Source organism: Sapajus apella, unplaced genomic scaffold, assembly GCF_009761245.1.
Source record: "Sapajus apella isolate SASKATOON/1434 unplaced genomic scaffold, GSC_monkey_1.0 scaffold89, whole genome shotgun sequence".
NCBI classification, from domain to species: Eukaryota; Metazoa; Chordata; class Mammalia; order Primates; family Cebidae; genus Sapajus; species Sapajus apella.
This window is the reverse complement of record NW_022437029.1, coordinates 2,009,421-2,034,643: the sequence shown is the minus strand read 5'-3', so window position 1 is coordinate 2,034,643 and position 25,223 is coordinate 2,009,421. Positions and strand designations below refer to the sequence as shown.

At 41.5% G+C, this 25,223-nt stretch overlaps 2 protein-coding genes across 7 annotated transcripts; one reads left to right on the top strand and one right to left on the bottom strand.

Moving 5' to 3' along the window:
* Positions 1-1,598: 1,598 nt before the first annotated feature.
* Positions 1,599-13,355, bottom strand: UNC50 (unc-50 inner nuclear membrane RNA binding protein). 5 transcript variants are annotated; one of them, XM_032255384.1, is made up of 6 exons: positions 13,270-13,355; positions 11,841-12,124; positions 10,985-11,105; positions 3,780-3,919; positions 3,593-3,694; positions 1,599-1,946 (listed from the first exon to the last, which is right to left on the bottom strand). In XM_032255384.1, exons 2-6 carry the CDS (start codon positions 12,118-12,120, stop codon positions 1,810-1,812), a joined length of 780 nt encoding a protein of 259 aa, XP_032111275.1. In that variant the 5' UTR covers positions 12,121-12,124; positions 13,270-13,355; the 3' UTR covers positions 1,599-1,809. The 5 variants fall into 5 exon arrangements, with proteins under 5 accessions (XP_032111275.1, XP_032111278.1, XP_032111277.1 ...); XM_032255387.1 differs by having other exon boundaries at positions 13,133-13,311; XM_032255386.1 differs by lacking the exon at positions 13,270-13,355 and adding an exon at positions 12,918-12,939.
* Positions 13,338-22,542, top strand: LOC116534757 (cytochrome c oxidase assembly factor 5). Of its 2 annotated transcripts, XR_004261864.1 has the most exons (4): positions 13,339-13,550; positions 17,965-18,048; positions 21,235-21,409; positions 21,476-22,542. XR_004261864.1 is itself a non-coding variant. In XM_032255390.1 (3 exons), exons 1-3 carry the CDS (start codon positions 13,452-13,454, stop codon positions 21,274-21,276), a joined length of 225 nt encoding a protein of 74 aa, XP_032111281.1. In that variant the 5' UTR covers positions 13,338-13,451; the 3' UTR covers positions 21,277-22,542. The 2 variants fall into 2 exon arrangements, 1 of the variants encoding a protein (XP_032111281.1); XM_032255390.1 differs by having other exon boundaries at positions 13,338-13,550; positions 21,235-22,542.
* The last annotated feature ends 2,681 nt before the right edge of the window (positions 22,543-25,223 follow it).

The following is a 25,223-nucleotide window of genomic DNA, read 5'->3' as shown; positions in this document are numbered from 1 at the left end:
CTTTAGGGAGACTATTTTATGTATCACTTGCTCCTAGTTGTTTCATTGTATTAGTAATTAGCAACTGTCCTGGAACCAAGGGTTTGGTACTTTTACTTGGTTAGCATTCCATTATTTATTTGAAATGCTCAGTGTTTGCTCAAATTTGGTGAAAGTATCTTTTGAAGACATATTCTCCGAGCCTTAAAAGTGGCTGATATTCACAGTACTGTAAGATGCACTGCCAGTAGATTTGAGACTTTTCATTTCAGTGTAGACAGTATGTTTTCTAAGAAAGATTTGGAGCTGGGCACAGTGGCTAACTCCTGTAATCCCAGCACTTTGGGAGGCTGAGGTGGGCGGATCACCTGAGGTCAGGAGTTTGAGACCAGCCTGACCAACATGGAGAAAATCCCATTTCTACAAAAAATACAAAATTAGCCGGTGTGGTGGCGCATGCTTGTAATCCCAGCTACTTGGGAGGCTGAGACAGGAGAATTGCTTGAACCTGGGAGCCCAAGGTTACAGTGAGCCAAGATTGTGCCATTGCACTCCAACAGGAGCAAAACTTCATCTAAAAAAAAAGAGAGTTAAGAATCAGCAAAGTGTAACAATTGTGTTTCATTTATGGAATGAGAAACTGAAGCGTCCTATTCAGAACACTTTGGAAAGGTTGTCTTTGCATCAGGGGTTGTTTCTGGAAGCATCCCTTGGAGAAGCTGCCTGAGGAATCTCCTTGCCAGGTTGTACCAGATTTTTTTTTCTTCTTTAATGTATTGTATATATTTTCTGTAAAATGTCTTCATTAGCTGAATGATTAATATCTGTAGTAATATTTTAGGTACTTGTTGGATTTTTAAAGGAAGATTATTTATTTTCAGATTTGCTGCTATAATTGAAAACCTAATAACTGGTCCTGTTGACTGTGCCTTTCATCACTGTTTTCTGTGCCACGACCGTTCATGTGTATTTGAAATAAAATAATAGTTTAAAAAGCCATGTTGAATTCAAGATTCCTTCTAATAAAAATAGGTGAAATTTATTGAGTAGCATTTTATTAATTTTAACGATACACTACTACTTACTTATCCATTTTCAGTTAGAAAACAGGAGTGGATCCTTTAGTTGGGCTTTGTAAACTCTTCAAAGAAAGGAAAAAAGCCTTACTGTTAAGACAGTGATGATCAATATTATGCAGATGTTCACTTTATTATATGTACTATATAGTTCCTAAAATAAGAGTAGCCACCCTGGGCCTCTTCGATCTAATATATTTTGAGGCTGTAAGTTTTTAATGTAGAAAATGCTGCTAATGATGCTTAGGGCCTGAAGTACAGTGACTCCTGTTTGAGTGACATTACAGGTTACAGAGGATTCTGAAGGTTAGAAGGGATCATGTGGCTTATGTAAATATTTAAAATGCAGCTCATTAGAAATGGAGATTATGCATTTTTGTTGATAGGAGAGACAGGGTGTGTGTGTGATTATTCCTATGTTCCCCAACTACTCTTTCAAAAATACTAATTCATATTATTTTACATTTATATTTTCCCCATGCCCTTAGCATTTTATATGTAGCTCCTATCTGTGCAAATATTAGAATGAACACATGTACATGCTTTAGTTTAAAAAATATTTATTATAGAAATGTACATTTAATTAGTTTTAAGGAATGTACCTGACCACAGTGTTAACATATATTTCTTCAAATTTGCAAACTTTACATCTTTAAGATATCTACAAAGATAGTTTATTTACAAGTTTTACAAGAAATTATCACTTCACAAATACTGCTGACACAGTTACGACTGAATATTCTTTTTTTTTTTTTTATTTCACTCTGTACTTATAGAAAGAACACAGAGTATGGGTGAAGTTCCATCCCAGTGCCAGTGACAGCCCGTAGAGTAGAATCAGAGGTGCAAATGGATACAGAAGAATTACTGTATTTTTCAAAAATGGCAACGCTAGAAAAGAAAGAAATCCAAATTGGTTTTTAAAAAAGCAAATAAATGACTGGTAAATGAACATTTTGAAAGACAGCTTACTTCAACATGTGGGGTGGAAGGGAGCGAGTCTTTTGAATCACCAAGATGATGCTATTTATAGCCAGAACTAGATGAGTCTTCCCACCCTCTGTGCTGTCTTCTTGTATAGGGCCGGGAAGAAACCTCAGAGGTGAATTATTAGAGCATAGAGGCTCACTGGGACACACAATGGATCAAGAGAGGTTAACAGTAAGGGAGAAACATCACAGTACTCATGAAAACAGTGGTGAACCTAAACTTGTGACTGCCTCAGAAGCCTCTAGGAGTCCAACTTAAAGTACAGAGATGGATGATGTTACAGGAAGACATCTTTTAGCTAATTGAGATTTTCACTGTAGAGCATTATACCCCCACTTTAAGAGGGTGTGAGCTCAACTAGTAGTCCAAGATTTAGGAAAGAACTCAAGATCTAGCTCCAAATATTGATGTTTCTTGCTCACTGCTTTGTTAGCAGGACCCTACCCCATGCATCCTGACCTAAGTATTTCTCAGACAGGAAGTTCTTAAATGGAAACTGAACTGTACTCCAACTATTCTAAGTGGTACAGAGAGTTACCAGGAGTGCTCAAATCTCCACTTAAGAGAAACCACAGTGCTGCCATGTTCTAATCACAGAACACTTTCAAAATTCATTAGAAATGGCACAAACATCTCCCCTGGACTACAGAAAGCACTCCCCAAACAAGACATTACAACAAAGGGGTTAAGAGGTCCCTGGCATACAAGCTGGGCTGAAGGGGGGAGGGTGAGATGGGAGTGGGAGCAACTGACCAGAGAAGCCGGACACAGTCAGAGCCGTCCGTACTAACAGGCCCTTAACCATCTACAGAAACGGAAAAGGATGGGCTTAGAAACGTACAGTGCTAACAAGTCATAAGTAATGTCTCTAGATTTTATTTGGCTTTATTTAATGGAGATCCTTTCTTACCATAAATGAAGAATAACATATTCCTCATTCATATTAAGAAAAATGAACTGACAACAGGATTTAAGAGTAAATCTGCACACATGTCCCGAGGACAATAAATGTTGGGCCCGATCTTCTGTGATCGTCTACAGACCATATGGTAATCATGAAAACTAAAAATAAGACAAAAGTATGATTCAAAAGGCTTCAGGGAATTTCATTTCATACATCTGTGTGACTAGATGCCGAGCCCCACCTTTCTCTACTCTACCCTACTGCTGGTAACCCACAACCAGAAACCATGGGGGAAAAGGAGGAGTAAATGGGCTTGGATTCCTGGAAGTCATTTGGAGATAACCAGTATGGTTTAACATGCATGGTTCCTTGAAATTATAAAATTTGTTCTATACCAGCTAGACCATTTTCTAGCTGCATGACCGGGGCAAGTTGCTTCATCTCTGTGCCTCAGTTTCTTCATTTGAAAAAAGGAAACAAGTAAACCTATATAATTGTTATGAAGATTGAGATAATACACATAAAATACTTAGGACAGTGCCTTAAGTGTTCCATAAAAGCAAGCTATTAGTTTTACTGTTAGAACTTTCCCCCTCTTGCTATGTTCTCAATCAACCAAAAACATTTAAAAAAAATTACTTACCACTGTATCCCAGGAAAGTGACATAGATATAATAGCCAACCGCAACCAACCATAAGGTATTTCCAACTAAATATCCAATAAATGTGTCTGTCAGGATAACATCTGCCAGAAGAGATGCAGACAATGAGTCCCTTTACCAATGCATGCAATGAAGACCTGGATAATATTCTAAGTAACTGCTACTTACGGTTGATGAAAAAAAGCTGGATAAAATGCAGAATGACCAGGAGTGGATAAAAAGCATTGAGATGCACATCAAAAGCATAGCCCCATTCCACATCATAGTCTCTGCTCTGTCGTTTCACTAAATACTTGTTAGAGATGAACCTAAGAGCAAAATTAAAATGTCTTTCATAATAAAATTAATTCTGTAAATGTTTACTAACTACCTTCTATATGGCAGACATTCTAAATTCTGGAGATACGGCAGTAAACAAAACAGACAAAAATCCCTGCCTTCCATCTAGGGGGAAAGACTGACTGATATAAGTATGCCAGATGGTACTATGGAGAGAAGAGAAATGTGTAGCAGAGAAATGTGGAAAATACAAACTTGAGATGCAATTTTACATTTAAGGGTCATAGAGTAACGTTGGGTAAAGACCCAAGGACTGTCATAGCGCCTGGTAGGTCTGAGGAATGAGTAAAAAGTCCACTGTGCTGAAAGAAGAAAAGGAGCAAGAAATTAAGTCAGGAAAGAAACAGGGTTGGGCCCAACATCTAGTCACACAGGCTCCACGTCTTACAGAGCCTGTGGCCATTTAAAAATCTGGCTTTTATTCCTGGTGAAATGAGAAGCCACTGTGAGTTTTGAGAAAAGTATTTGACTTAAATGTCTTGACAGAGCTGCCCTGGTGACTGATCTGAGGACAGACTCTACAGACAAGAGTAGAAGCAGAGACCAGTTCCAAGGCTACTGCAAGGAAGAGATGAGCAGAGGGGCTGGTCGCAATGGAGGTGCTAAGATGTGGAACACACAATACTCTGAAGCCTGTGACGTAAAGTATTGGATGTGGAGTATGAGAAAGACCGAAGGATGACTGAGAGATTTTTGCCTTGAACAAATGGAAGATGGAGCTGCCTTTAACTGAGGTGGGGCTGGCTATGAGAAGAGTGATTTTGAGGCAGGAAGGAGTGTGCAGAAGTTTGAATTTGGACCTGTTATGTTGAAGATGCCAACTAGGATGGAGTAAGAAGTTGTATACAAAGTCTAGAGTTTGGATGATAAGTCCAAACTGGAGATACAAACTCGTCAGTGTGTAGATTATATTAATATTTAAAGTCACAGGCCTGAATGATGTCACCAAAAAAATGAATGTGGATAATGAGTCAACCCCCTATTAAAAGGAGGGTGAAATAGGAGTGGCAGTTAAGGAAGAGTGACATATCTAGCCTTAAGAACAATTATTCAAGCTTAGGTCACTGTTCTACAACACAACCTACTAGTTTTTTAGTTCAGTGATAAGTGAATAAAAAGTAAAACATCTGAGTAATAGAAAAGTAAATCTTCAAAGAACAAAAACTGTGTTATAAACATATATTGAAAATTCAATGTACTTTTTAAAGTATTATTTCATTTCAACTCAAGGATACAATTAAGAATATGCTATTCCGGCACTGGGAATAAAAATAGAAAATAGAGGAAAAACATGGTACAATACTAATGTAACAGCCCTGCATTTAGTTATCTGAAAATGCCAAAACAATACTGAACAACTAGAGCTTACCCAGACAGTTTCCTTTTTAGCCAAGAACGTGTGCCATTCAAATTGTATGGAGTCAATATGTAGCTCACTCCCCAAGAGCGCCCTTTCTGTAGAAGTTCGCTGCTCCCGCTATTCCCCTGCTTATCCCAAATGCGCACTTTCCAAGCTTCTGGCCTCACTGTGAGTCTCACCTCTAGAACACAGATGCGCCTTCTGAGGCACTCTAAGGCACTGTGGTTTTCACCTCCCAACTCCATATTAACGACGCCAGTCAGAGGCTCATCAGGGTCACGACTCTTGCCTCTAGGTCTAGAGTCATCGACCTCAGTGTCTACTGACCTTCTTTTCCACTATTCAACATGCTCTCTGAACTCAACATGGCAACAAGGGCTGCTTCATCTGCACCTGCTGCTTTCTCAGTCATCGAAGCCCAAACTTTGCAGGCCAGCCCAAAGAAGGCTCCCACCCACTCCCCCTTCCCGATCCCCCCTCACACCTTGTTATCTCAGGAAGCTCTTGAATCCATCTCTCCTCTCTATTCCTATTACCACCACACTATCTGGGCCTCCTCTACTCCTACACGGACCTCTGCAGGTGTATCTAGCCTTGCCTACTCCCTACTCCCAACTTTTGCCTGCTCTGCTGCCATAGAAAATATTTTTCCTAAAATGTGAATTTGACATTATTTCCTTACTTCAAAGCCTCAAAGCTACCCACCTCCTTCTGCCCCCAACCCACAAATGCGGTCTATGGGACAAAGTCCAATTTTTTTCCTGAATGGCATTAAGGCCAATTTCTCTAGTTCCATCTCTTCCCTAGTCACTCGGTGTCACCCTATGCTCCCAGACTTATTGTGCTGTTCTACCTCTAAGCCTTTGCACTTGCCATTCCTGGTACCAGGAGTCAACGATTCCACATCTCCACAAAACACCTCCTCATGCTGGTGTCTGTGGCACCTCTGGATGCTCATAATTATATGGAGTCATTTCTCTTTCTAGTTCCTCATACTACGTAGGTTCTTACAAATACAATGAATCTCTTTCTATTTAATCCAAACTATGATTCAGACTCACATGAAAGGTGCTAATCTCCAAATTGATTTAGTTTCTGTGGCTGATATAGTTTGGCTGTGTCCCCACCCAACATCTCATCTTGAATAGTAATCTCCAAAATCCCCATGTGTCGAGGGTGGCGCCGGGTGAATGTAATTGAATCATGGAGGCAGTTTCCCCCATGCTGTGCTAGTGACAGTGGGTGAGTCTAAAGGATCTGATGGTTTTGTAAATGTCTGGCATTTCCCACTTGTACTCACTCTGTCCTGCCACCGTGAGGAAGGTGCCTGGTTTTGCTTTGCCTTCCACCATAACTGTAAGTTTCCCTAGCGATGCAGAACTGAGAGTCAATTAAACCTCTTTCCTTTATAAATTACCCCGTCTCAGATATTTCTTCATAGCAGCGTGAGAACAGACTAAGACAATGGCCCTCCAGAATTACTGCATTCATGGCAGAATGCTTATTATAAATCAAACTATTCCTCTGAAAGTCTTATTTATTGAAATTTTAAAATACACCATATGCTTTTCATGAAATTCTCGGTAATGAATACGTGACTTACATTAGTGTTAATTCTAGGCCAGATTTTAGAATTTTATGTTAATAATGCACAGCATTTATTGGCTAACCAGCACATATAAAAGCTCTGCTGTACTAGTCAGAAGTTACAAAGGAAAATACAGGCATATGTCATTTTACCACACTGCACTGTACTGCGCCTCACAGATACTGTGGTTTTTTCTTTTTACATATTGAAGGTTTGTGGCAACTGGGTCCAGCAAGTCAGCCTCTGCCAATTTTCCAGCAGCATATGCTCACTTCATGTCTCTGTGTCAGCATTTTTTAGCAATAAAGCATTTTAAAATCAAAATCTGTACATTGTTTTTTTAGAGACGTAGTGCTGTTGTACACCTAGACTATAGTACAGTGTAAATAAGATTTTAATATGCACTTGGAACCAACAAATCTGTGTGACTCGCTTTATTGTGGTATTTGTTCTACTGCAATGGTCTGGAACTGAATTGGCATATATGGGCTATGCCTATAAAAGGCTGGTATCAGCTGGGCGTGGTGGCTCACACCAAATCAAGAGTGAACTCCCATTCACAATTGCTACAAAGAGAATAAAATACCTAGGAATACAACTAACAAGGGATGTGAAGGACCTCTTCAAGAAGAAATACAAACCACTGCTCAAGAAAGTAAGAGAGGACACAAACAAATGGAAAAACATTCCATGCTCATGGTTAGGAAGAATCAATATCGTGAAAATGGTCATACTGCCCAAAGTAATTTATAAATTCAATGCTATCCCATCAAGCTTTCTGTGACTCTCTTCACAGAATTGGAAAAAACTACTTTAAATTTTATATGGAACAAAAAAAGAGTGCACATAGCCAAGACCTAAGCAAAAAGAACAAAGCTGGGGGCATCATGCTACCTGACTTCCAACTATACTACAAAACTACAGTAATCAAAACAACATGGTACTGGTACCAAAACAGATATATAGACCAATGGAACAGAACACAGGCCTCGGAAACAATGCCACGTATCTATAACCATCTGATCTTTGACAAAAGCAATGGGGAAAGAAGTCCCTATTTAATAAACGGTGTTGGGAAAACCGGCTAGCCATATGCAGAAAGCTGAAACTGGATCCTTTCTTTACGCCTTATACAAAAATAAGATGCATTAAAGACTTAAACATAAGACCTAAAACCATAAAGACCCTAGGTAAAAACCTAGGCAATACCATTCAGGACACAGGCATGGGCAAAGAATTCATGACTAAAACACCAAAAGCATTGGCAACAAAAGCCAAAATTGGCAAATGTGATCTAATTAAACTCCAGAGCTTCTGCACAGCAAAAGAAACTATCATTAGAGTGAACAGTCAACCTACAGAATGGGAGAAAATTTTTGCAATCTCTCCATCCGACAAAGGGCTAACATCCAGAATTCACAAAGAACTTAAACAAATTCACAATAAAAAAAAAACCCCATCAAAAAGTGGGCAAATGATATGAACAGACACTTCTCAAAAGGAGACATTTATGCAGCCAACGAACATATGAAAAAAAGCTCATCATCACTGTTCTTTAGAGAAATGCAAATCAAAACCACAATGAGATACCACCATCTCACACCAGTTAGAATGGCAATCATTAAAAAGGAGACAACAGATGCTGGAGATGATGCGGAGAAATAAGAACGCTTTTACACTGTTAATCGGAGTATACATTAGTTCAACCATTGTAAAAGACAGTGTGGTGATTCCTCAAGGATCTAGAACTAGAAATACCATTTGACCCAATGATCCTATTACTGGGTATATATTCAAAGGAGTATAAATCATTTATTATGAAGATACATGCATACATATGTTTTTTGTGACACTGTTCACAATAGCAAAGACTTGGAACCAACCCAAGTGGCCATCAACGACAGACTAGATAAAGAAAATGTGGCACATATACACCATGGAATACTATGCAGCCATAAAAAAGGATGAGTTCATGTCCTTTGCAGGGACATCGATGAAGCTGGAAACCATCATTCTCAGCAAACTAACACAGGAACAGAAAACTAAACACCACATGTTCTCACTCACAAGTGGGAGTTGAACAATGAGAACACATGAACACAGGGAGGGGAACATCGAACACAGGGAGGGGAACATCACACACAGGGGGCCTGTCAGTGGGTGGGAGCCTAGGGGAGGGACAGCATTAGGAGAAATACCTAATAGATGACGGGGTGATGGATGCAGGAAGCCACCATGGCACATTTATATTTATGTAACAAACCTGCAGGTTCTGCACATGTACCCCAGAACTTAAAGCACAGTTTAAAAAAAGGTTGGTATCTTAAGTGATAGTTGCAGAGTTTTGCTTAAAATACTAGTAGGAACTACCAAATACTGAACACTTAACTGTGTTCAGGTACTCTTCATACCATAATTCTCTCAAAAGTTGGGCAAAATAGATAATTAACTTGATTTTACAAATGAGACTGGGACTGGCCAGGCGCGGTGGCTCAAGCCTGTAATCCCAGCACTTTGGGAGGCCGAGGCGGGTGGATCATGAGGTCAAGAGATCGAGACCATCCTGGTCAACATGGTGAAACCCTGTCTCTACTAAAAATACAAAACATTAGCTGGGCATGGTGGTGCGTGCCTGTAATCCCAGCTACTGAGGAGGTTGAGGCAGGAGAATTGCCTGAACCCAGGAGGTGGAGGTTGCAGTGAGCTGAAATCGCGCCATTGCGCTCCAGCCTGGGTAACAAGAGTGAAACTCCATCTCAAACAATACAAAACAGAAAGAGTAACAGACTGGGACTAAGGGTTACACAGATAACTAACTTGGCATTTGAACCCAGGTCTCTCTGCAACTAAAATGTTCTCTACAGTGACCACCACGCTGCTCAACCACTGGTTCTCTACTGAGATTGCTGGCCACATCCCGTGCCCTTCATCCAGTATGACAATAACACAGGACAACTTGATTAAACACCAGATTTATCCTCAAGTACACTGCTGTTGTGAAGTCAACCAAAGGCAGACTGAGAACCCTTTGACAAAACCCGTGTGTGTGTGTGGGGGGGGGAGGAGAGGGTTTTTTTCTCAGCAGGAAGGCCTGAGAAGTTTAAAAACAGTCCTGATTTTTCAAGTATACTTCATTTAATGCAAAGATTCAATGTAAGATGCTACAAAATACCCTTTAGATCTAAATGGATTTAAACACAATGAATATCTAGAAGTGGTCTCTACTGATAAATGCAGAAAACCATGCTATCATCCAGACAACTTAAGCAGAACTGGCTAAATCTGTAATATTTTTGCAAAACCAGGGATTTTGTTAGTATGAAGAAAATAAATCTTGGGACCCCCAAATCACTATGCCAAAGGTAAAAGTCAAGCTGCAAACTGTGTCAGGCAAACTTGCCTCCTATTTTAATCCTAAATAAGATAGCTTATCTTTACAGCTGTGGGACATAAAGTCTTTCTGTTCACCTGAGACAAGTGTTTATCTGATTGCTTTATTGTTTATGTAAAAACGCAGACTCACTCACCGAGCCAGACTAAGGCATAAATGACTATTCCTGTACCTGCCTCTCATAAGTAAATTGTGTATTCAGTGAAAGGCTGATCAAAGACTCAAAAGAATACAGCCATTTGTCTCTCATCTAACTATAACCTGCCTTTCCCTGCTTTCTAGACTGAAACAGTATACTTCTTATACATATTGACTGATGTCTCATGTCTCCCTAAAATGTATAAAAGCAAGCTGTACCCCGACCACCTTGGGCACATGTCATCAGGACCTCCTGAGGCTGTGTCACAGGCATGTCCTTAACCTTGGCAAAATAAACTTTCTAAATTGAGACCTGTCTCAGATATTTTGAGTTCAAAATATAATCATTATTTCAATTATTTGCTACACTTTGACAATATAAACCATCCTTTAGAGTATTTTCTGATATAGGTGGCAACACATGAGGGCAAACTGTAATAATCTTGGTAGTCAAAATTGATCATTCAGGACTCTATCTTGGTTTCAATTTCCATCTGTTGCTATTGTACCTCTGAAGCAAACAAACGGAGATGCTAAACCAAAGTTATGGTACTTACCACATTAAAGTTGCTATCAGAAGACCAACACCTACACAATCTATGAATACAACCCAAAGGAGAAGCTTTATTGTCTCAAAGAATCCCATGTCCAGCACAAAGCCAAATCCTATAGTGGACACTGAAAGAAAGATTCACAATATTCATTTAGGCACTCTGCTAGATTCTGGAAATACAGAACACATCCCCTGCCCCCTAGATGCCCAGGCTAGTGGGAGAGACAGGTCTGTAAACAAACTCCCAAAATGTGTGAACACCACCTTGGAACACAGCATGGCTACTGAGGGAGCTGAAGTTTCCTGAGAAGGGCCCTTGCCAGGCTGATTCACCATGGTGGCCTCAGTATTTAGAGTGGCAGTCTAGGGCAGGCACTAACATAGTTTAAGTCCAGTTAAAGGTGCAAAACAGTCTATAAACTTCAATATCCTGCACACTTCAACACCCTACAGGTAAATGAGACCCTTGCGTTATGGAATTGGAGAACTTCAGTTTCTCAAATTCACATCAATACCTTTACAACTCTCACTCTGGATCTGCCTGACAGAAATGCAATTTCCAGTTTCCTATTCATTTCCACAGTCAGCTGGCATTTGGGTACCGATTCACAGTAGTTATAAAGACATGGAGTGAATCCTGTCCCCTGCTGTTCAATGTCCTAGGGCAACAATTTACTCTGGCATCTGTAGAACCAAGAAGACTAAGACTTTCTTTCCTGCGAGATTTTTGAGGCCTCAGTAAAAAGGAGAAGTAGCTTCCAATATTTCCAAATTCTGACCCACAACACATTTATAATAAATGAAAAGTCTAATCAGAAACGCTCAGTGTTCAAGTCTATTGCAGATAAACTACCACTTACCACAGAGCCAGATACTTAACAGTACCAAGAAAGCAGGGTCATCTCTGGCCCACTGGTCCTTCGTCTGTTTTCGGTAATGAAAGTTTCTGTAAACTCTCTGCGGGGACGTGAACAGGTAGAGCATCTGCCAGGCAGCAAATTCAAAGTCCATCTGCCGAAAGCGGAAAAGTCTTCTCAGATATTTGTAGCGTTTTGCTCCGGCTGTGTGTCTTGCTGCATCCCTGGAACTCAGGACTCCATTCCCCTGCACTGAGGAATTCAATGAAGTACTCGGTAACATCTTCCTAGATTGAAGAAAAACATTTCTTTTACACGTATTCCGAAGAAACCCTTGGCTACCGGCACCCCTCTTGGGAGGGAGGTCACTTTACATGTTCTTCCAACCCTAGAGAAAGGCCAGGGGTCAAAAGCAAATGCAGTTGGTTCTGAAGCGGGTCTTAGGGCTTGGGAACTGCAGACTGCACCTCAGGCAAAGGCTAGAGCCCACCCTTCTGAATCACCTAGTAACACTTATCCACGGGCAGCTACTGTTACAGAGACAGGGGGATGAAGTGACTGCCTCATGACTCCGAGGATAGTGACAGAGCTAAGATTAGAAATCTGACTCGAAATTCCGTGCTTTTAAGAAAATGCCACAAAGCTTTTAAGAAAATGCCTAAGAAAACAATGTTTCAGCTGGTTAAACACCGTTACTGAAAAGGTAAAATAAACAGCCTGTTCACACAAATCCATCAGCGCACGGCCAGCAAGCTCCTCGGTTACTAAAATAAGATTAAAAACCAAGTAGAACTCCTATCCCTAGTGTTTTACATCCGGAATAGTTCAGCAGAGGGAGCGGCAGCGTTGGAGTCCAGTCCAACCGGTCCCAGCTCCGAGGAGCGCCGGCCACTGCCCAGCTGCCTGTTTCCCCTCCACTTCGCAGGCCCCCGGGACGCTGGCAGCGCCTGGCCGGGCCCAGCTGCTCCCTCCCGGCCCGCGGCCGCGGGTACGGCTGCCAGATTAACCAAATAAAAACACAGAACGCCCAGCTCTATTTGGATTTCAGACAGGCTACGAATAAGGTTTTAGTATACCTACATCTCACGCAACATTTCGGATATGCTTATACTAAAGGCTCTTTATCTATGCAGATGTAACTGGGCGTCCTTAATTTTAACCGCAACTCCACCGCGGCCGGACGCTGACACGGTTACTGCCCGGCGGCAGCGACGCCAGGCCTCAAGCTGTCGGGACTAAATGGCCCCCAGCGCGAGCCGGGGCCAAGGGTGGGAAGAGCGATCCTCAGACCTCACCTGGAGCCCTGCTGCAGCCTCGACTCGCGTCCGAACCAGCCCACCACCTCGTTCCACCCGCCGAGCCCAGCAGCCGCCGGGCCGGCTTCCCTTTCCGCAACGTAGCCGGCGCTCGCAGCGCGCCGCTTCACACGCACCCACTTCCGTCACGGATCCACCACCTCTCGGCCTCCGTCGTCCTCGGCCCAACAGCCGCGGCCCGCCGGAAGTTATTGCAACTGATTTCCGGTCCCCTACTACGGGTCCCATTCGCTGCTGGCGAGATTGCAGCTGTTGCAGTAGAAGAAAGTGGAGTCCGCAGCGGACTGGAAGCGCCGTAATGCCCCAGTATTACGAGGACAAGCCGGAGGGCGGCGCGTGCTCGGGCTTGAAGGAGGACCTGGGCTTGTGTCTGCTGCAGTCGGATTGTGTGATGCAGGTAGCGCAGCCGGGTGCTCCGGGTGGTGAAGACGGCTGCGCCGGGGAGGTTCGGCTCGGCGGAGGGCTGCAGGATGCCCGCCGCGGCGGTTCGAGTTAACCGTCCCGGGCGTAAGTCACAGGTCGGGCTCACTGAACGTCGCAGATCCATTGAGCTATTGGAGCCTCAGTTCTCTATGGGGTTAAATCGGAGATAACGATACCCACCCGGTCGGGTTTTTGTGAAGATTAACCTATTTGCGTTCACGAGGCGTTTATTGAATGCTAGCGCTCTGCTAAGTCCTGAAGACAAAAAGGAGAATAAGCCAGGTTTCTTGCCTGTCCAGAAATGAGAATCTGTAGAATGAATGATTCCAGAGAGTTGTGTAAACCCGGTACACTGCCCTGGCCAGTAGTGTCTCTTGTCTGTTCAGTTGTGACTGAATGTATGCTAAATTTGCCTTGTGTTGATGCGAATGTTTCTGAGTTACAATTCTCTGCATTTTTGGATGTTAAGTTGTGAAAATAAAGCAACTCCGTATTTGCACGATTTCGTATCTTGCTTCCCCTACCCTCTTCTTTCACTTCCCGGCTACAGTCACTGGTCTCCTCAGCACCCAATCTGAATGCAGGGGCATGTAGTGAGGGTCAGAGTGGACCTGGGCTCTGCTTTTGAGCCCAAGTAAAGCACAAGCGACTTTTCCAATTGCAGAGGTCGGAGGGTATTCAGTTGTGTGCAATTATCTTTGCACTGGGGGATGTAGTTTCATAAAGGTGCTGTTATTTCAGAGAAAAGATTACCCCCAAATGGACATCCACTATAAGGCTGTATTAGTATTTCTTCCGAGTCACAATTTATGTTTGGTTCACCGATTTTAGCAGTTAGTCATTCTCGCCTCCCAATGTCTAGTAAAACGAGTTATAAATTTAAGAGATTATCTCGCCAACTTCCTTATGTAAATGAGGAAACTGAGGTACCATTGTTTTCAGGCTCCCCTGTCCAGGGCTGTGTTCCCTCTGCCCCTCATTCACTGGTGCTGTTCAGCCCACTCCTGGTAAATGCCTCTTTTTTTTTTTTTTTTTTTTTTTTTGGGACGGGAGGGAGTTTCTCTTTTTTTACCCAGGCGGGAGTGCAATGGCGCGATCTCGGCTCACCACAACCTCCGCCTCCTGGGTTCAGGCAATTCTCCTGCCTCAGCCTCCTGACTAGCTGGGATTACAGGCACGCGCCACCATGCCCAGCTAATTTTTTGTAGTTTTAGTAGAGACGGGGTTTCACCGTGTTGACCAGGATGGTCTCGATCTCTTGACCTCGTGATCCACCCGCCTCGGCCTCCCAAAGTGCTGGGATTACAGGCTTGAGCCACCGCGCCCGGCAGGTAAATGCCTCTTAAGTGGCAGGCATGGTGCCTGACACTGGTGATAACAAAGATGTATCAGTAGCAGTCACTACCCACTACCCACGTAAGCTTGGTGTCATGGGAGAAGTAGACATCTAAGAGTCTAAATTCCTGCCATAAGACTAAGCATTTATTAAACATGCGTTTAATGACTAGATCTTGAGGGAAAAAATGCCTTAGCCCATGGAGAACATCTGATTTTGCTTCAGAATTTGGAATAATCTTCTGAGGTGACATTTGAGCTGAGTTGAAAGGTTGGGTAGTAGTTTATCAAGTAAAGGAGCAGGAATTGTGGTTGTGGGGAAAATCTGAAAGAACAGCAAGTGCAGAGGCAGAGAGATGTGGGAGGGCCCAGAGGAGCTAGTGTTCATAAGATAGTGCAACAGAAGGCCTGAGGGGAAGGTTGCAGCCAGGTGTGAAGGCCTGCGTGTGTGTCAGGGTGAGGAGATTGGATTTTATCCAGACGTTCAGGCCGTGTTGATGAATGGTCAAGGGAAGAAAGTACGCCAAGTAGGACTGAGGAAAGAAACTGCAAGCTGAGGGCAGTATCGGCAGCACAGAGAATTCCAAGCTGGCTTTCTGCAGTGGTTGATACAGCAAACATGTATGGAGTGCCAGGCTCCAATTCAGGGAACAAATACTGATGAATGGAACATGGTCTCTCCAGTGTAGAAAGCCGGGCTTTGGAAGGCTAGCATGCTTTAGGCAGAGACAATGATTGGGACAGCTGGTACAGACTTTGCTTTCCCTGCCATTGAATACGTGGCCTTACCAATGCTCAGTTTGGTCAGCCAGAAAACCTGATGCTTATAAACAGTTCTTTAGCTGGATGTTCGTTTACAGTTTGTGTTAAATTCATTCTGAATGGTTACTTCAACTGGAGTGTAAAAGGGCAATCACAGAGGTTTTCAGGTCCAGAACAATCTCCTACTTTCTTGGATGGTGTCACTGGCAGCTACTGCCCACTACTCCTCACTGGAGACTCTGAAGACCAGGGAAAGCTCTGCTGAGATCTGTGTTTGCTCTGTATGGCAGCCTTATTTATGATGGAGATTTTAGATTTCTTAAGTTCTTGAAGAAAAAGGTTAATGTGAACTTATGTCAGGTTGGTGCTAGTCTCCTCTGGCCAGTATTTAACCCACCTGAAACCTGCAGCATCTCACTCTAGGGAGGAATTCAGCATAAACATGTATTTAGTTCTAGGTGCTGCTTTGGGAGATTGTCAAGGAGTTAGAGGGTCTCAGAGGAACTCAGGGTAATGGTAAGGATGTAAATTCCAGTGGGGCTGGAGGAAAGCAGGGCAAAAGCAGATGCAAAAGGCCTCTCTTGGAGACTTATTAGAATTTAATGACTCCTGGATGATGAGGACAATGAAACTCTGCAAGAGGAACTTCACTCGTCACAGGGTATCTTCTCTGTCTCCACTAACAGCCTCCAGACCTGCTGGCTCTTCGTCAGAATCACCTGCAAGTGGTGTGGCTTTTTAAAAGTACAGATTCCACTGCTGCCCTTACCCCACCCCCAATAAGTTAAAAGTTTCTTTCCTAGGTTGGCTCTTGGGCACAGCCATGTTTGAGAATGCTGACTGATCTTGACCTCAGAAAGCAAAAAAGCTTGGGACTGTATTAGTTATAAATTCAAGTACGTGTTTCAGAGACCCAGGATAATAGTGGCTTAAACAAGATAGAGAACTTTCTCTTGTTTTTGTGCCTATAAGTAGGGCCTGGTCATTTCTCTCAGTCTTCCATGGACACAGACCCTGTTGATCTTGCGACTCTATGTGCTGTGAAATAGGAAAATATAGGAAATAGCGTGTTGCTCTCATAGTCATGGTTCAAGACTGCTTTGCTTCCACATCATCGGGCCCGGCAACCATATGGAGTAAAGTGAGGAAGAAGGGCAAGTCTCTTTAAGGACCAACCCAGAAGTTCTACCCGTTTCCCACACATTCCAGTGGCTAGAACTTAGTTACATGACCACAACTAGATGCCAGGGTGTCTAGGAAATCTCACCCAGCCATATGCTGGATAAAAAGGAAGAGCAGACAACTAGCAGTCTGTTATTTGGGGTACAGTGGATGATGAATGACTGCCTCCTAGCTTTAGTGTATCTAATGGATCTTTACCCAGGCAGTTGGCAATACAGTATAGGTTGAAAGCTTTTGAAAAAGGTAGCATCTTACATACAGTTTGAAGAGGTATCAGCTTATAAACGATAGTTACAACCTTTTGTATGGTTAGTCTTTTGTCTGCCTCCACGTGATTCATGTGGGCAACACATTCCACCAGCAGAATTGCAGAGTTTGGAGAGGAAGGAAGCTTGCTACTCTGATCCACTTTTGAGAGTCACTGATGTGGATGACATTTGATATCTAGGACCCAGGCAGGCATACAGACTGGAAGGTGGCCAAGATTCCTGGGGAACAGGAATACCACAGACATAGCGCCCTGTAGCTTTTCATAGTAAAAACTAGCAGAGTGTGCCTGGCACTAGCAACATAAAGGTTCTGGGGAGTGGTTGCAGTGAGGGGGTCGTAGAGTCAAAATCTGCTTGAGGGGAAACCCCAGATTATGCAGTGCCGGTGAGCATTGAGTTACATTTTTCCTGGTGCATGAATGGGCCACATGTTTCTATTTAGGTAGTATTCCAGCCTGCCTCGTTAATATCTATGTAAAGTGTCTCCTACCAACACTAAAAATGTTCTGATGTTAGGGTACATAGTTCATACATTTCACCCATAAGGAAATGAAGATATCCCTTTCTAGATTTTTATATAAACATTTTAAGTAAAAGTATCCTATAGAAACCAGTGTTTTCAAGAATTCAACAGTACCCTTCAAGTTCCCCAAAGTTACTTATTTTTTTTTTCATTCTTTAGGTACCAACAGCCCAAGTGAATTAAGAACTGTTTCTTACATAACTTTCTATTTTCCTCTTTTAACACTTTAAAAAAGAACTATTTTCAGAAGGACAATTATTTTGTACTTTGTGAGAAAATTTCCAAGGTGTTTATATTGTTTTATGTGTCTATCATAGGAAGGAAAATCCCCTCGGGAGTGTCTGAAGGAAGGATACTGCAAAGCTTTGAAATACTCATTTTTCGAGTGTAAAAGATCAACGGTAAGTGGTTAAAGATTTTTAAAAGCTTATGGTAAAAATTAGCTATATGGAGGTTAAATGTATGAATGACTTAATAGTTACAGATAAGTTGCAGTGATATGGTTTGGAAAAAAAGATGTGGATAGTATTTCTTATCCAATGAGTTAATGGTAAGTAGCATTCATAAAAACCCAGAGCTCATTGTTATGTTATTCTGTCACCGTGCTAACCACAGCTACTGAACTTCATGCATTTCTGAAAGTGTGAGAATGAAGTCTCAGCAGGTATAGATGGGTACAAGTTGATGCTGGCCACTTGAGTTGAGATCAGTTGGCGATTGTACACAGACCTATAATGTGGAGCTCTAAGGTGTATATACTTGTGCCTTACGTGACTAAGAGAAAACGTCAGTATCTATGTTTGAATTTTGGAGGGATGGATTGTAGAAATAGGGCCTAAAAGGGGATTACAAATCTCTGGGGTTCATTCTAACATTCTCTGACTTGGAAGCTCTACAGATCTTTGGAATGAAAACTGATACCCTTTTCTTAGAGAAAAGCATAAAACCAGAAATATGAGCATCCCATTAAAGGAAGAAAGCACTTGGACTTGAGGATACTTTTTTTTGTGATGGAATCTTGTTCTGTCACCCAGGCTGGAGTGCAGTGACCTGATCTTGGCTCATTGCAACCTCCCAATTCAAGAGATTCTCCTGCCTCAGCCTCCTAAGTAGCTGGGATTACAGGCATCTGCCACTACACCCAGCTAATTTTTGTATTTTTTAGTAGAGACAGGATTTCGCCATGTTGGCCAGGCTGCTCTTGAGCTCCTGATCTCAAGTGGAGCCACCGCTCACTATGCCTGGCCTTCAGCATGCTTTTGCTTGCTTAGGAACTACACTGCAAATCCCTTCCCTTTTGTTACTTTTGTTACTGCAAGTGGTTATAAACAAAGAACCTGAGCATTTTTGCCAGCTAATCAGATCCAGGGAGGCTGTACAGTTAGATTAAATTTGGCCATGCTCTTCTTCCTTTCTCAAGTGACATCTTTTCCTGTCATTCAATGTGAATAGAGAATGATTTTCTTGTCTTCTCTCACAAAGATTTGTTACCCATGTAAAATGCAAGCCTTTAACTTTGTAAAGAATTTCAAAGCATGTACAATAAACTCTGAAATTCTCTACCTGAAGGTCAGTCTTTGATCTCCAAAGAACAAAGAAGTCAGATTATTTTTATTTTTCCAATTTATCTACCTTCTGCAGAAATTTTTAACAATCTTGCACAAAAAGTAAAATGTTCTTGGGCCAGGCACAGTGGCTGAAGCCTGTAATCTCAGCACTTTGGGAGGCCAAGGCAGGTGGATCACGAGGTCAGGAATTCAAGACCAGCTTGGCCAAGATGGTGAAACACCGTCTCTACTAAAAATACAAAAATTAGCTGGATGTGGTAGCACACCTGTAATTCCAACTACCCGGGAGGCTGAGGCAGGAGAATCGCTTGAACCTGAGAGGCAGAGGTTGCAGTGAGCCAAGATCGCGACACTGCAATCCATCCTGGGCGACAGTGTGAGACTCCATCTCAAAAAAAAAAAAAAAAAGTAAAATGTTCTTACCATTTCTACATAATCAGTACAAGGCAGAATTTCACATATACTTTGACACTGAAAAGAGCACCTTAGGGACCCTTTTTTTTTTTTTTGGCTCACTGCAACCTCCGCCTCCTGGGTTCCAGTGATTCTTGTGCCTCAGCCTTCCAAGTAGGTGGGTCTACAGGTGTGCACCACCATGCCCAGCTAATTTTTATATTTTTAGTAGAGATGGCGTTTCTCAGTGTTGGCCACATTGGTCTCAAACTCCTGATCTGCCCACCTCAGCCTCCCAGAGTGCTGGGATTACAGGTGTGAGCCATTACACCCAGCCAGTTTAGGGAACTTTTAATAATCTTTCTCTAAGACCGTGTTTTACTGTTAGTCCTCCAAAATGAACAGCATCATATCACTTTTAACATAACTATTTATACATGCTTGGCAAAAAAACAGAAACAAAACAATTTAAATTGTATAAGTAATTTTGCATGCTATTACAGACAGTGAGTGTGTATCTCATTGAAGGTGAGATGGGAAGTTTGAATCTGCTGTTCTCATAGTGTGAGCAGCTCACCATCCTGATTATTTAAAACATTAGTTTTTAAAATGTATGGCTTTAGCTACTTCACCTAGTGATCCATCCATAAATGGCTATCTGATCCACACTGCCTTTGTTGGACTTATTGGCAGGGTCTGTTCCCAAAATAGTTCCTTCCTATACAACAGTGGTCTCTGTTTTGGCACTAGGGGTGGGTTCCATGAAAGAAGACAATTTGTCCTAGGACAGGGAAGGGGGCGGGGGATGGTTTTGGCATGAAACTGTTCCACTTCAGATCATCAGGCATTAGATTCTTATAAGGAGCATACAACCTACATATCTTGCATGTACCATTCACCATAGGAGTCACGCTCCTATGAGACTCTAATGCAGCTGATCTGAATGTCATGCCCCTGATCTGACAGGAGGTGGAGCTCAGGCCCTAACACTCTCCTGCTGCTCACCTCCTGCTCTGCTGCCTGGCTCCTGACAGGCCATGGACTGGTACAGGTCCCTGGCCTGGAGGTTAGGGACCCCCAATATAGAATTTCCGGGGAGTGACGTTAACTATGCAAGTTTGCCTTATAAACTGACTTCAGAACCCTCCACTCTACCTACCACCCTTGAGAAATGGCTGCATTGTAAGGCTTCAGTCAAAGAACATGCAGCCAGCTTGTGAGGCGGTAACTCACTTGAAGGATTTTTAATCCCAAAATAATGTGTTACTTAACATTTTTCAGGGCTCATCAGTTACAATTTAAAGATTTCAAATGTATTTGAATATTAACCTAAACCTAGAAAGTTTTCTAGAAAAAGGACGAATATTGAGTATAGTCCAAATAAAAAGTTAAATGTAATTTGGATTCTACTTGTGAAGAAAATCTTTATTGATCACCTTTAAGTGGAACTGTTATTTTTAATGCCATCTTTATTACTGTGGTTTTTCTTGGTAGTTTTGATGTCATTGCCTTTTTGATTTTGCTGATAACTGGTTTATTTCTCTTATGTGGTGACACCCCTTACCAAAGTAAGGGGTGTTTAATTATATTGTACCAAATTTGACTTAATTGTACATTTATTTTCAGTTGGATACCAGGGCAAGATTCAGAGGAAGAAAAGGATATTGATACATTCTGTTGAAGCCAAGATGAAAAACAACAAAGGGTTTTCTCTGGTCATTAACACAAAGAAGCCAAAACAGGAAACATACTTTTTACTACATCTGTTTGGTTGGACTCGTTTTCCCCTTCATGGCACAGTGAAGAAAACGGATGAGTTCTGTTTTTGAATATGTATAAATGATTCTCTTGATCCAAATTATTTTTAGAAGAAAAACCTAATTGAACAGTTATGGCTTAAGAGCATAATAAATGTGTTTTGAGAATTGTTCTAAAGCACAGAGAATGGAAAGATTGTTATTTGCAAACTTGACTCTTCAAATTACACAATTTGCACTGGCAATTGATGTGACTGACACAGTTGGTAACATGGAGCCTGTCCCAAAGATGTCTATTGGGAAAGTTTAGGATAAAACTTTTTCTTTAGTTCAGTCTTTCCTGTCTAGTTGTGAAATAAATTGTGTGTGTTTGATTTCTTAGAGAAGAAATACTTCATTTGTGCTCTGATTCACTGAAGTAATAACCTCAGCACTTAACAGGCGTAGCTGACGCTGGGCCTCAGATTGTGCTGCCCAGGCTCTTTACCATCATCTTCGGACTGTTTTTGTTTCCTGGATTCATTTTCAGGCTGGCGCTCTCTACATTCGGGCCAGTGTCAGCTACAAGTCCACATCCTTATAATCCATGATTCAAAAGGGAGAGAGAGAACTTCCTTTTCCCGGGTCCACAAATCAAATCCTATAAAGGGGCTTGATTATAGTCACCTGCACTTGCATTAGACCAGTCCCTGTGGAAAAGGGGATGTGGGCCTGTGATCTTGGCCAGGCCTGGGCTACATGCGCTGTCATTGTTAACTCCTGTCAGAATCACATGGATTAGTGGGCCAAATCCCAAAAGGAAAGGGGTTTAGAGCAAGTGGAAACAACAGATACCCACTATAGAAAGCAAGAATGAAAACCATGAAGCGGGTGAAGATTAGCCTTACAGTGATTTTATTCTGATCACTTAATACAGAGTCAAACAGGAATCCAGGTTTCCAAGTTTCTGGCATTGAGGAATCACAAAGAATGCTAGCTTCTTTATACCTCCATGGTTCACTGGAGTTAAAGCAATCAGGGTGTTGTACAGCTGACTTGAGTTTTTAAAGGTTTTACTAAAAAGTGAGAATTCCACACCCGCATGACTTATTGTTGCAGAATATCACAAAGGTCTGTTGTGTGTACTACTTTTCACTGGGAAAGGAACAATAATGGTTTTTCCCACTGTATACATATTCAAGTGATATAACTTTTTATTAATAAAATTAAATAAGAAACTCTAAAATATATATTATAAAGCCCTGTCATCTTTGTTGTTTAGTAACAGGTTTATTGAGCTTTACTTGGAGAAATACACGTACCATAAAATTCACCCTGAAACTTACCAATTCAGTGGTTTTTATTACATCTACAGAGTTGTGCAACCATCACCACTAATTCCAGAACATTTGCATCACTCCAGAGAGCAACCTGTACCCATTAGCAGTCACTTCTCTTCCCCTTCAGCCTCTAAAAGCCACTAATACACTTTTTATGTAATATGTAGACTTTTGTGACTGGCTTCTTTCACTTACCATGTTTTCAAGGCTCATCCACATATAGAATTTATCTGTGCTTCATTACCTTTTATTTGTGAATAATACTCCATAGTATAGATGTACCACATTTACCCACTCATCAGTTGGCAGACTTTGGTGTGCTTCCACTTTTGGGCTGTTATGACTAATGCTATGAACAATGGTGAACAAATTTTGCATGGACATATGTTTCCCTAAGAGTGGAATTACAGGGTCATATAATTCAAACTTTTTTTTTTTTTTTTTTTTTGAGACAGGGTCTCTGCTGTCACCCAGAGTGCAGTAGCATGATCACAGCTCTGGAACCTCACCTCCCAGGCTCCTCCTAACAGCCTCCTGAGTAGCTGGGACCACAGTTGTATCCCACCACACCCGGCTAATTGTTTTGTCCCCATGTTGCCCAGGCTGGTCTCAAACTCCTGGACTCAGGTGATCCTCACACCTCGGTCTCCCAAAGTGCTGGGATTACAGGTGTGGGCCACTGTTCCCAGCCCAACTTGAACATTTTGATGAACTGCCGAAATTTTCCACTATAGCTGTACCATTTTACATTTCTACCAACAATCTTTGAGGGTTCCAATTTCTCCACATCACCAGCAATTATTGTTCATCTGCTTGATTACAGCCATGGTTAATGATGTTTGAGCATGTTTTCATGTGCTTATTGGCCATTTGTATGTCTTTGGAGAAATGTCTATTCAAGTCCTTAGTCCAGTTTCCAGTTCGGTTCTTTTTACTGTTGTAACAGTTCATGTTTTGTAGATACAAGTAAACTAAAGATAAGTGATTCACAAATTCTCCCAATTTGGGGTTTTTCACTTTCTTCATGGTATCCTTTGAAGTATAATTTCTAATTTTGGCTAATTACAATTTATTTTTGTTTTTTGCTACATCTAAGAAACTACTGCCTAATCTCAGCTTTATTTTATCTTCATTCAAAAGTTTTATAATTTTACCTCTTACATGTAAGTCTGTGATTCATTTTAAAAATAATTTTTCATGACTTTATTTGCAATATTTAAAAAATTTTAATTGTGGCAAAGTACATACAAAATTTCCTATCTTAACCATTTTTAGTGTGCAGTTCAAAAGTGTTGAGTGCATTCACAATTATGCAACCAATCTCCAGAACTCCCCTTTACCCCCAGAACCCCTCCCCCTCTCTACCCTGACAGTCACCATTCTACTTTATGTCTCTATGAACTTTATTACCATAAGTGTTGTCTTTAACTGGCATATTTCATTTAGCATATGTCCTCAAGGTTCATGTTGTAGTATGTATCAAAATTTCCTTCCTTTTTAAGGCCAAATAATATTCAATTGCACATATACAGCACATTTTGTTTATCTGCTCATCTGTCAATGGACACTTGGGTTGCTTGTATCTTTGGGTAACTGTAAATAATGCTGCTGTGAACATGGGTTACAGATATCTCTGAGACCCTGCTTTCAGTTCTTGTGGGTATATACACACAAGTGGAATTGCTGGATCACATAGTTATTCTGTGTTTTTGAGTATCAGTCATACAGTTTTCCACAGCAGCCTAACAGTCTACAGTAACAGCACACAAGGATTTCAATTTTTCCACATTCTTGCCTATATTTGTTATTTTCTGGTTTTCTGTTTGTTTTAAATAGTGGCCATCCTAATAGGTGTGAAATATCTCACTGTGATTTTATTTTGCATCTCCCTAATGATTAGTGATGCTAAACATAATTTCATGTACTTGTTGGCTATCTGTATATCTCTTTGGAAAGACGTCTCAAGTCATTTTGAATGAGTTAAATCATTCAAATGGGTTAAATCAATTTCAGTCCCTTAAAATGGTTAAGGTGGTAGATGGGTATTAAATAATAGGTTGTTTGCTCTTTTGTTGTTGAGTTGAAGTTATCTGTATATTCTAGACGTTAACCTGTTATCAAATACGTGATCTGCAAATATTTTCTCCCATTCTGCAGGCTGCCTTTTCATGTTGTTGTTGACTGGGCTTTTGGTATCATACCCAAGTCACCGCCGACTACATTGAAGCTTCTCCCATTTTTTTCTTCTAGGAGTCAGAGTTTTGGCTTTTAGATTATGTCTTTGACCTATTTTGAATTAACTTTTGTCTATGGTGTGAGGATACAGCTTCACTTTTTTGCCTAAGGATAGCTGGTTTTCCCAACACCATTTGTCAAAAAGATGTTCTTTCCCAATCAAATGTCTTGGCATCCTATGGAAAACCATTTGACTATATATGCTGGGGTTTATTTCTGGGCATGCTAGTCTGTTCTGTAGTTCTGTCTGTGTTTATGCCAGTGCCACATTATTTTGATTACTGTAGCTCTGTAATAAGCTTTG

Bases quoted from the DNA above. Each gene is read 5' to 3' on its own strand.
- UNC50 (XM_032255386.1), bottom strand. The intron at 11,106-11,840 runs GTAAGTGGTAGT...TCTTTCTTTCAG, and splicing joins GTTAAGTATCTGGCTCTGTG to TGTCCACTATAGGATTTGGC. The intron at 3,920-10,984 runs GTAAGTACCATA...TTTTGCTCTTAG, and splicing joins CTGATAGCAACTTTAATGTG to GTTCATCTCTAACAAGTATT.
- LOC116534757 (XM_032255390.1), top strand. From the start codon at position 13,452: ATGCCCCAGTATTACGAGGACAAGCCGGAGGGCGGCGCGTGCTCGGGC. The intron at 13,551-17,964 runs GTAGCGCAGCCG...TGTCTATCATAG, and splicing joins AGTCGGATTGTGTGATGCAG to GAAGGAAAATCCCCTCGGGA. The intron at 18,049-21,234 runs GTAAGTGGTTAA...ATTTATTTTCAG, and splicing joins TCGAGTGTAAAAGATCAACG to TTGGATACCAGGGCAAGATT.